Source organism: Macrobrachium rosenbergii, chromosome 50 (assembly GCF_040412425.1).
Source record: "Macrobrachium rosenbergii isolate ZJJX-2024 chromosome 50, ASM4041242v1, whole genome shotgun sequence".
In the NCBI taxonomy this organism is placed as follows: Eukaryota; Metazoa; Arthropoda; class Malacostraca; order Decapoda; family Palaemonidae; genus Macrobrachium; species Macrobrachium rosenbergii.
The window spans coordinates 36,007,056-36,019,394 of record NC_089790.1 but is presented as its reverse complement, the minus strand read 5'-3'; the positions used below and the strand labels follow the sequence as shown (position 1 = coordinate 36,019,394).

At 38.0% G+C, this 12,339-nt stretch overlaps 1 protein-coding gene across 1 annotated transcript; it reads right to left on the bottom strand.

Moving 5' to 3' along the window:
- Window positions 1-5,134: 5,134 nt before the first annotated feature.
- Window positions 5,135-12,003, bottom strand: LOC136832834 (uncharacterized). The gene is made up of 2 exons (XM_067094484.1): window positions 11,511-12,003; window positions 5,135-6,581 (listed from the first exon to the last, which is right to left on the bottom strand). Exons 1-2 carry the CDS (start codon window positions 11,745-11,747, stop codon window positions 5,490-5,492), a joined length of 1,329 nt encoding a protein of 442 aa, XP_066950585.1. The 5' UTR covers window positions 11,748-12,003; the 3' UTR covers window positions 5,135-5,489.
- Window positions 12,004-12,339: the final 336 nt, after the last annotated feature.

Genomic DNA, 12,339 nt, shown 5'->3' with positions numbered 1-12,339 from the left:
GCATGAGTTGAAGTTCTGAATACATCAATCCATAGAAGTACTGCCCAAAATTTTATAGTACACAACGCTCTAGGGCTCCCTTTTCACATTTTTAGTTTCAAATTAAGGCTAGCGTATCTATTTTGATCATTTTTTTTTACTGGATTTGGTTTTCACAAGCATATTTTATTATATTATGATGACTGAATTTGCATTTTTAAAATGATGTCCTTACCTTTCGATAACCAGGAAATAAAAAAATGCGCGCAAGGTGGAGGTGAGTGATGGAACTTGACCAGATTTAAATTTGGCCGTCACTCAATCAAAGTAGTCACCTAAGAACAAAAATATCGCTCTCGGTCTTTGTTATCCTTTAAGCCTCCACAGAAGGCTTTATTCTTGCAATGCGCCGAACACCATGTGCGACTCACGCTGGATCTCTGATGGCGTTGAAATGAACCGTTCAGCTAAACTTCACAGTTAGGGTCACTTGCATCGAACGTTCTCCTTGACTGTAATGTAAAGATCCTGAAATGAAAATCGTTCAGTTCCTCTGAAATTTCGATGGAGGTTTGCCTGCCTGGCCTCACATTATCCCCAAAGTCTCATATAAACGATTCAGTGACGTATTCGACCTGAAGCGTTTCGAATGTCCTCGCTGCCGATTTCCTAAGTTTGACCCAGAATTTAATGTTCCCCATCTGCTCAAGATAGAGCCAATTGAAAGCTCGTTCGTCAGTGAGCATTGTAAGTAGTTACAAATGTGTATAATATATTTCTTAATGTTTACTGCATAACGTCATGCGCCACAGGCCTCGGAACATTTTGACTAAAAAGTACGGTAGGGCGGAGCAATAGTTGCCTAATAACCCAATAAAGGATGAAGCCCTTGCGAAGAGAACTTTCACATAACCTGCTTTCTGTAGCTACGCAGAAGACTCACTCACTAGCACACAGTGAGCCATTCCCCTCTATCTTACCGACACTTCCTTGCACTTACACTTCATTTGGCTGAAGCTTTCAGAATCGTCTCTCCCCCTACGCAAAACCTCTTAAAATATTACGCTTTTTTCATGAGTGCATCTGGCTCCCTCCCTCCCTCCTCTCTACATGGTCAAACAACATTCAAACACTCAAATCTCTCTTCTCATAAAAGGTAACTATTTTTACCACTTTTCAGTCAATTTCACATTAAGTACCAATACAATACCCATACAACTCACCTAAGTAACTTCAATCTTTGTTAGACCATAAGCATTCACCATCCACACTTCTCTTGTTTAAAGAAGAATTGTCTCAACAATATTTTCATACATTTAAAGACATTCTCCTTGTAATCCTGATCTTTTGTCTTTATCTTGAAAACTTCCTCATTCTAACTATTTTGTGAATTATATCATCTCTCATCCTACAACCATTAACTACATTTGTTATTAAAATGTGTATGAGACAACACTTCCAGTTTTTTTACTATTCCTGGTCAATCTCCAGGTTCCCATTAAATCATGTTAACACTAACTTTTAACCTTGTCCTTCTATAAACATGACCAATCGCTACAAATTTTTAACTTTCTCATCTGCAAACATAATTCAGTTCTAACTCCAGTCTAATACTCTTTTCATTCACAGTAACTTTGCGCCAGTTTCGGGCTGATTTTAGAGACTTCTCGAATCAATCCATCCAAGAGATATTAAACTATCATGGAGACATAGCGCACCATTATTTAAGACTCACTTGTCCACTAAAAAAGTCACTCATACATCAACATATTCTAACATATGCTTTGCTTTCATCGTAAAAAAATTTTGATGGCTGTCAAAAAGTTACTGTCTACACAATGCTTTCCTCAGAACTCTCCCTATTCTATCTCTGTCCCTACACCACACACAAATTTCCTCTTCACTTTCAAACTTCTCACGTTAAATCTAAATACTTTGTTCTTTATCTAAACCCTTCACATCTCTCTTTTTATCATAGTTTACTTCTCTGTCAAAGTCATACAACGCGCCTTATCAACTAGCCGTCTGGCTAGTACACAGTTGGTAACGTGTTGGCCTCGTATTTTTGGGGACCAGCGTTCGCTCCCCGTCAAGAAGTGGATAGTGAGACTGTCTACTGGATTGTTACTGCCAGGAGTGACGACATGGTGGAAGGTTGGGGTTACCCGGCTGATGTCCGGCCGAGAGGCAACAGCCTGTGGGAGGGACTGAAACCAACAACTTTAACTTTTCAACTTTTACACTAACCTTCACCCTTAAAGGAAAAATTATTCCTTTCACCTAATTTTTCGGAACCGTTCCCACGTCCATTATATGCCTTACAAACAATAGTAAACCCATTATCCACCAGAACGCAACCGCAGCATCTCAAAAGTTAAAATATATTCAAATTCAAACGTCATTTTTGTGGTGTTTTGGGACTTTACAGGGTTCCAAATTCTATGTCGCAGACGCAATAAACTCTTTGCTTATTATAGTTATGATCTTCAGAAAGTGACAAGTTTCACAATTTTTTTTCCCCCGACATTTTGTGGGCGTTTGTTTCTAGTGTCTGGAGCTGTCTCAAAGGTAACTGTAAACTACCCAAGACTAATGGGAGACGCATTCACCCGATTCATTTTAACACAGATCAGTAACTATATTAATAAAAGCATCTGTTTTACTTATTAACGCATATTTACCCATGCATCGCGGAAATTTGGTAGAAACACGTTACGTCTGCTCAGCACTTGGATGGATAACAGCCACGAAATTGTAGACAAAGCAAACACAACAGTTGAGCTAGTCTTCTTAATGTCTTTTGGGCAGGGACAGCAGCCTTATCCCTAAAGACTTGATGAGAGCCGAACGACTAACACCTCCTCACAGTGCAATGCAGAATAAAGAGAGCTGTCCTTCACACTGTCTTGTACAGTGAAAATGTCCACTTGGAATATACGTGCAACAGCTAAATACTGATTTGTTTCTGTTGGATTTTACTGATGGTTTAGTGGTCAAGTAATTGTACTTTCATTGTTTCTAAACCAGGTAGAGGTTCGAATTCCATTGTTGACGAAGCACTTATCACTTATAATTCTCCTTGATTGTAAGTTATTCCTGAGGTAGATTGAACTGGATATTAAACGAAATTTGTGGCTTAATATTTGAATATAAAAAATGCCACATTGTACATGTAAAATATGTAGATATATATTTATATGTATATATACATAATACATACATATATATATGTATATATCATACCAAGGGGAATTATAAGTGATAAGTGCTTCATCACCGGTGGGATTCGAAAGGCTGCCTGGTTTACAGACAATGAAAATACAGTGACTTTGACTGCTGAGCCATCAGTAAGATCTAATAGTATGATCACCAGTGATACAGCACTTATAAAATTTGAATGTATCAGTAAATGATATCTGGTTTTCTCCCGGTTCACCACCTGGCAGGGAAAATGGCTTAATTCTAAGTGTGTGTGTATGAATATATTATATATATATATATATATATATATATATATATATATATATATATATATATATATATATATATATATATATATATATGTGTGTGTGTGTGTGTGTATATACACACACACACACACACACACACATATATATATATATATATATATATATATATATATATATATATATATATATATATATATATATATATATATACGTATATATATATTCCCTGCAAGTGGTGGCTCGAGAGGAAGACCAGACATCGGTTACTGGCAGATTCAAACTTTAACTGCTGTATCAACAGAGAAAACTCACCACCAGCATGCACTCTAGCGTTTCCTGCGTATAAAGGGTATTCCCTTGATATATGAGCTGAATACCAGTTGACAATAATATAAATGTAATTTCTAAAGAAAAAATAAATCATGGGTTCTTTTGGATGAAGAGCTTATGGAAAGATGACTGAATCATTATAATCATGATAATAATAATAATGATATTAATCATTCGTACTGCCTCGAAAACACTGCACATCACTTTATACTAACCTGTGAATATTTGCCGTCTCTTGTATTTGAAATATTATGTATAACAACCGCAGAGTTGTTCAAGCTCTTGTAAGAAATATAAATCCCAAAATCAAGTAAAATATATATACATATACATATATATATGTATTATATATATATGTATACATCTCCAGATTCAGCGTGCATGTTGCTTTTATAAGGTCTATTCTGGACCATACACATTTTCATGCGCTTGAAAATCAAATGTTACCCAATAAATCAAGCCACTTTAGAAATTTGGTGAACAGAAAAATTATATAAAACATTTCAGAAACCTATAAAATATTTGTCCATTGCTTACTAGCAAATATTTGTAAATCTACAATAAGTTTAATATTTAATGCACATTGCCTTTTATCAATTTATATTTCATTACAGCCGATCCAAAATATTCATGAATTAATCGAGTAAGCTTAATTTGAAGAAAGATACCTCTTCATCATATTTTGTGCATGGACGATTTTCATAACCTTGCAGCAGCTTCGGATTTTCTAAATTTTACATTCAAGAGGTCTTTCATTCAGTTAATAAATTCTTCGTAAGATTAACTGACATCATAACAGTGGTTCAAATATGATACTCTTTCATTACAGTAGATGTTGCACAATACATTAATGGAGTGATTGTTTAATGTGGTCATTATTAGTGCTTTAAGTCTAAATCAGTAGGAGAAATGCCCATACGAGAAAAAATCATGCATTTCAGAACATTTATTGGAACAAAATATTAGCCAACAGTAGATGGACAAACGTCTCAAAGCTTAAATTTCTTTTGGAAGTTATTTACTTTTTCTATTTTAGAATGTGTCACTAAAGGTCTTTAAAAGTGTACTTCCCAGTTTACATTTTACATTATTTCATTTATAATTCATTCAGTTAATCCTGACGTTCCAGTCTTCACTAGAAAACTTTAAAATTTCCCTTGGTGGTGTAACATTAAGAGAATGTTCCAATGCTTCAGAGAGCTTTTAAATGAAAATAAAACCTCATTATTTGGAAAAATGATTAGCAATGTCATAATATCACCTCCTTCCATGAATTTTATTAGTGAAAAATCCAGCATTTCGCAAAACGCATACTGACAAAACAGCTGTTCTCGCAGGGGGAGAAAAACACGGTAGCATATTCTTTAGATTTATTTTACAAAGGGCTGACTGATGAACAACTATTTACATTATATACAAAAATAAATATTGCACACTTACATAGGAGATCACAGACTAAGAAGAGGAGGTATGTTCGTGCCAGATAACAAAAAGAGTAAAACACAGTTTTTGGGAAATACAGGTCAGGAAGGCATCATAATTAACAATATACGATGAAAGATGAAGAACCAAGAAGCATCTAGACTATTTGGCATTGTGTCATGATTTAGTGATGAGATGAAGAAGATGCATCCAGCCTCGTTATTTCCGGCCCCCACTGAAAAAAGGGACTCCCCCCTCCATGGAAGGGGGTGAATTTATGCCAGAGGGCTACAGCGAAGCTGACGACGGGGACATAGGCGCCGCTGGAGGAGACACTCGGGTTTTGGCTGAGTGCAGGAGGGCGTGGTTTCTGAGGTTCGTGAGCTTTGAGAATCCCTTTCCGCAGACTGAGCATTTGTGAGGCCACTGGCCGTTGTGTACAAACATGTGTGACCTGAGGTCACCAGGTGTAGGGAATGATCGAGTGCAAAGAGAACATTTATGAGGCTTTTCCTTGACGTGGGTCATCTTGTGGTAGTAGAGATTAGAAGAGGCTGTGAATCTTTTCCCACACACTCCGCACTGATGGGGCTTTTCCCCACTGTGGATCCTCCTGTGGGTGTTCAAGGAGGAGCTCGTAGAGAATCCTTTCCCGCAGACCTCGCAGACGTGGGGTTTTTCTCCGGTGTGCGTTCTCATGTGCCTCTTCAGGAGCGAAGGGCGGTCGAAAGCTTTCCCGCACTCGCTGCAGGGTAACATGGTCCGCTCTCGGCGTTTGGCAGGTACTAATGTAGGCGAAACTGCGCTGTTCTGAGCGGAGATACTAGAGGAGCTTCCAGTAGACAATTCTGAAGGGGACTGAGGCGCCAGGCCCATAGGAAGGCGTGGCGGTAGTCCGAACTGTAACTGAGATCTACCGACGTGAAATACTGACGATGAAGAAGACGTAGAAGAGGCAGGCGACGACGAAGGCGATGGGGAGAGGGAAGGGGAGGCATCGTCGGAGTCGCGCGACATCAAACTCGCGTTGGTGGGTCGTGGTTCAGGATGACTTAGGAGGGAGCACGACAGATCGAGAGGAGCCTCTGCCATGATGGAGTCGATCGTCTGTCGGTACAAGGAGGATCGCAAAAGCGTCAGAGCTGGGAGGAAAAGGGCGTTTTCTCCATTCATGTCTGGGAGGAGAAACGCTAAGAGTTCTCCGCCAGGGAGGATCTCTCTGACCACTTCGAAGATGACGTCGCCTCGAGGGCCAGCCCGGCGTCCTACGAGGTTGACCTCATGGCTGTAGAACTGGGCGACTTTCAAGAATCTCACCCAGTTGCAAGTTCGTCGTCCATCTTCATCCACTGAATCATAACCACCGTAACGTGATCTTACCTGAGGAAGAAGAAAAAGGAGATTATATCATCTAAGAATGAAAAAAAAAAACATTAATAAGTTAAACGTTATGGTACGAGAACAGGGAATAACAGTTAATCTCCAGCAAGAACTGATTTCATTCGTTACTAAAACATTTTGATTAATGTATGAATAAATATATAAAATGTGTATATATACTGTATATATATATATATATATATATATATATATATATATATATATATATATATATATATATATATATATATATATATATATATATATATATATATATATATATATATATATATATATATATATATATATATATATATATATATATATATATATATATATATATATATATATATATATATATATATATATATATACATATATATATATATATATATTGTATTTATATATATATATATATATATATATATACATACATTGTTTTTTGTATTTGGGAACCATAGCACTTATACTTCCCATATCATACCAGCCATCTTTCATCTCATTTTATCCACTCTCTTCCCCGCGTACATAACAACCTCTTGCCCCTACCACAATTTCACCCTTTCCATTCATGCCCTCCCGTTCCCACTTCGCCACCGTCATGCCCAACCAACCGTAAGGTCTACGTACCCCCCTTAGCTTCCTTTTACCAATTAATAATTGAAATGCAGGACGGCGTATCTCTACGAATACTCCTGCAGTCGAACTAATGACAGCGACTTCTAAAAACCCTTTCTATCTTTCACTTGCTTAGCCAACCGGAAATCTATCTCATCGTAAATATATTGGTTTCAAATTTATTCTCGTATTGTTGATAGTCATTATCGTCCCCCCGGCCACATTTCGGTTAAGAGTCCTCGTGTTGCTCCTTGTCACTTCCCAGGTACCAAGAGCAGATCAATAATAGGTGCTTCCCTTAAGGCTACCCGCGCAGGTGAGGTCAAATTGGCGCAGTCGAATGATTATGCCGTTGATGGTTTGGGTCATTCTGCAATGTCTGAAATCCTGTTGGTCTGCTACATAATTTTAAGGGCAGAATAGATGCCATGGCACAGTTAATATCCGGAAGCTAGTAACTACTCTATCTTGGACAAAGTTTTTTGTTATAAGTTGGTACATCAGAGTATCCATTTGTGGACTCATGCCTTAATTAATGTTAAAATATCAAGTGCCTTTATCTTGCCACGTTTTCCGGCCTGTTTACAACCAAGTAACTCTCTCTCTCTCTCTCTCTCTCTCTCTCTCTCTCTCTCTCTCTCTCTCTCTCTCTCTCTCTCTCTCTCTCTCTAAAGCAGCTAATTCAGATGATATCTCGTCTCCGGTCCAATGCTCATTGTTGGTAGTGAGCAACAGCGGGAGCTCCAGGGTATCGTGATAACTCCCGCCGGAGGTTCCTAGCGCCCTAGGGCGGTCATCTGGGATGTGACCTGCGCACAAAAAAGAAAAAAACTGCAGAGCAAAATACAAGGAGGAAGGAGGAGGACGACGACTGAGGAGAGGAGGAGAGGGAACATGAGACATAAGGCTGAGGAGAGGGAAGAAGAAAAGGAGGACGAGAGGGGAAGGGCAAGGGGATGGGGACGGAGCGGGGGGGGGGGGGGCATTAAGAGAGTGAAAAGGTGGTGTAAATTGCGAGGCGGTCCACCAGATCGGTCAGATAGAGATCGTGAATCCGATTACCCTTAGCAGCTTTCCGAGGACATCCGAGTTTGAAATCATCGAAAGCGACGGAGAGAAGGTAACTTCATGAGCACTAACGAAGAATAATGTTCTCAGGGAGCAGAGCGGTATGAGGTTAGAAGGCACGACTGCCGTTAGGACCCGAAGCTGAAGTCGTGGTCAAGCGCAGGGTATGGGAGGGAGGAGGCCCTTTGAGGCAGCCCCAAAGCTACAGGCACATGACCACTCGACTACCTCCACGGTACCAAGGTAATTGTCTGTGGTTGTTCGTAGGTAGCTACCTCCCAGCGCTGGCCAGGTAACCCTTCTGGTCTTCCCGCACTGGACTCAAAGTTCCTCGCGCCCAAATTTGCTAAATTATGTGATCTCTTTGCTACACTGGCATTAAGCGCAAGTTCTTTTATTTCCATTGTGATGACGTGTGCGCAAGCACTTGGTCTCTTACCGTTTGCCTGCCGTTCAAATTAACATTTTCATTATCAATTAAGATAAGCCTGTCAGAATCACGGCAACGAAAACCTAAAGGATGGACAGTTTTTCGAAGAAACAGCTGTGACGTACTAAGCTCTCATTTAAAAGGGGTAAGCAATATTACACTGCCACTTTCAATGTAAATGCAACATGAAATAGGAAGTGAAGTTCTGGATTTACGGAAAATATATAATTCTTGTATACGCCTTTAGTACACTATCAGTTTCATATCATTGCATTGCATCTTTAAAGCATTTTATGAGAAATTATGTTATTTTCTGTACAAAATCAAAACCAGGGGCAATGCAGAAATTTGTCAACATAAATCCGCATATATATATATATATATATATATATATATATATATATATATATATATATATATATATATATATATATATATATATATATATATATATATATATATATATATATATATATATATATATATATATATATATATATATATATATATATATATATATATATATATATATATATAGAGAGAGAGAGAGAGAGAGAGAGAGAGAGAGAGCAGAGATGCAGTCACTGAGTACGTCATCTGAGCAAAGCTTTTGGGTGGGGCGACTCCTTACAGCCTCTTTCCGTTACCGACAGACTCATGAGCAATTTCTCTCACAATGGCTGTGGTTCATAACATAACGTTAACGTTGCATTACAGCCGCGGGTGGTTTTGAGGTGTATTCAGCTTTTTGTTCCTCTCGCAATGACGGAGGAGGAGGGGAGAGAGAGAGAGAGAGAGAGAGAGAGAGAGAGAGAGAGAGAGAGAGAGAGAGAGAGAGAGAACTTTGATCTTAATATCACTTCCTGCGGCATGATGGTAGACTGCCCTTTTTTTTTTTTATTCTAATCTGTCGTCAGTTGGTCTTTGAAAAAAGCCTTTTTTGACTTTGGTAACTGATTATGAAACGGCCACGTTACCTAAAGGAGCATACAAATTCCCTGGCGTAAAAAGAGGAGAAAAACAAAAACGTATTACCAAAACAAATTCATAAAAATTGTTTCTAAGGACTAATTTTGACCCACAACCTTGCTGATTACAATTCTGAAAAGAACTCCTTATCTACTAACAGTAAATCGATATGAAATCTGGGTTAACGACTAAAATCTCCCTGTCAGGTGATTACTAAAAATATTCTCATCTTAATTTCTTTATTTCATGGAAAGTATAATTTTAACAATAAAAACAACGACTACATGCTTAATTTTCTAAGCAGAAGTAAGTTGTTTTCATTATCATCTAAGTAATCTGTATAATATCTTCAATGCCCACTAACAGATTTGAAAACTATATATGCTCAAATACCACTGAAATTGTTCCAAATCTAAAAGGAATATTAGGAACGCCTTCTTTATCAACAGAAGCTTTTACGAGTTTCCCATTTCCTTTCCAGTTCTTTCATATAGCTATATAATTCCCTATATATACTATATATATATATATATATATATATATATATATATATATATATATATATATATATATATATATATATATATATATATATATATATATATATATATATATATATGTGTGTATTTGTATGTATATACATACACATATACTGCTTTAAGCCGCAAATATTATAATATTAAACGACGACGTGCGTGAACTCTGGAATGGGCATTTACTCATTCTAAGAGCTACTTGGTCACCCTCAGGTGGGCCAACATAAAATCTGCCATTCATTCGCAAATATCAGGCACAAAAGCTACTCTCTCTCTCTCTCTCTCTCTCTCTCTCTCTCTCTCTCTCCTCTGGCAGAGACAAAAGTGCAAACACGCGTTACCAAATTTTATAATTATATATATATATATATATATATATATATATATATATATATATATATATATATATATATATATATATATATATATATATATATATATATATATATATATATATATATATATATATATATATATAGACTGACACAATACTTATTATTTACAATGATATCAACTTGTAAACCATTTATTCTCCTTATGTTTATCAAATCTATAATAAATTTGTGGATATAAATATCCTAACAATGAAAACTACTTTTACTTTCATACTTATGCTTCAAAATCAGTTCTTGCTGCGAAATTCTGCAACATTGTAGTAAGAAAATAACACACAAACAATGAAATTAGAACAATTACCATGCAAAATCGATAAAATTTAGTTAGCTAAACAAACATTGGGTTGACTTAACACGACTGATTTTAGTGAGATATTTCTAAAATACTTTAACTGACGTCTTTAATTAAAGTAAGTGAAATTACATGATATAAGATCTGAAGTAAATATACACTAACTACAAACAGATTGCTAAGATTATGTACACAACATCGCTTCCTAAGAGAAGTGCTAATTACTGACTCGCTACATGTTTTTATTTCTGTCAATAGCAAAGCACTTCCAAAGCTTATGAGAATTAAAAAAAGGAAAATATTTTGTTATGTGCTAATAAAGTAATGATTCTAACATATAAATTGCTTCGATATTAATTTAATGGCTTTTGCTGACAGAGTCTAACACTTCAGATCTTACGGTTATATGCTCATATATATACACGAGTGCCCTTATATCACAGAAGTGGCAACTTCACGGTGCACAGGGAGGAATTAATGATGTGAGGTTAAAGATTATCTTTTACATCAAGCAACACCCAGGCAGAACAGTCATCCCTTATTTCTAATAGTCGGAACCAAGGATGAAGTCACCACATCCATATACTAGGGCATAACAAACCTAAAGGTGAGATTACTTACGTCTATGGCTGACAGATACGGCAGAAGGGGCAGGTTATCTGCTCTGACGGTGCCACTGAAGGGAAGGTAGCGGGTCTGCACAGGGAGGCGACGAGTAGCACACACCTTGATGCAATCTTCGGCAGGTACCAAACGGTCCAAGGGCGGCAGTGGTCTCGCCGTCACGACAAGAGAGAATTCGGCAGGCATCAACACCCGCGTCTCCATTTTCGGATCGTCTGTGCTCGTAGACTTCATCGCGACTGGTGGCACTCTGAGTCTTATCTTCCTTGCATTAAAAAAAGTCACTTGTATATATGGAGACGACACTTCACTACCGATGTCCTCCTTGGGATCTCTCGAGGGACGACCCACTACGAGATCAAGTATCTGTCTCTCTACCAGTAACACTCTTCCCTGTTCAGGGCGGTCCCCAACACTCGTGGGCTCGAGCGGCACAAGTCCAGTACTGTACACTTTGACCTTCAGCACCAGACTACCAGTTCACCTGTAATGTTCTCTAGCTTTATCCCCATACGGCCCAACTGCTCTATACCCGCTACCGATGCCCAGTGTGAGAGTTAGAAGGGCACGGTCATTACGCAAAGAGGATTCCACTAGGCATTATCTTCCCCCGACCATAGAGGAAGCTTGCCTGGCCAACCGCAGTACAAAAGGGTCATATAGAGAGAATTTTACTGCTTTAGAGTATGTCTTTCTTTTACGCAATGCAATTCATGGGAGCTTGCTCCGCCTACTACAGCTACCATTGGCCAACTTTGGAATCTCTAAACCAATCGGCTTCGACAAGGCGGAGTTATGGGCGCGCGCGGCTCACGTGTTGGCCCGT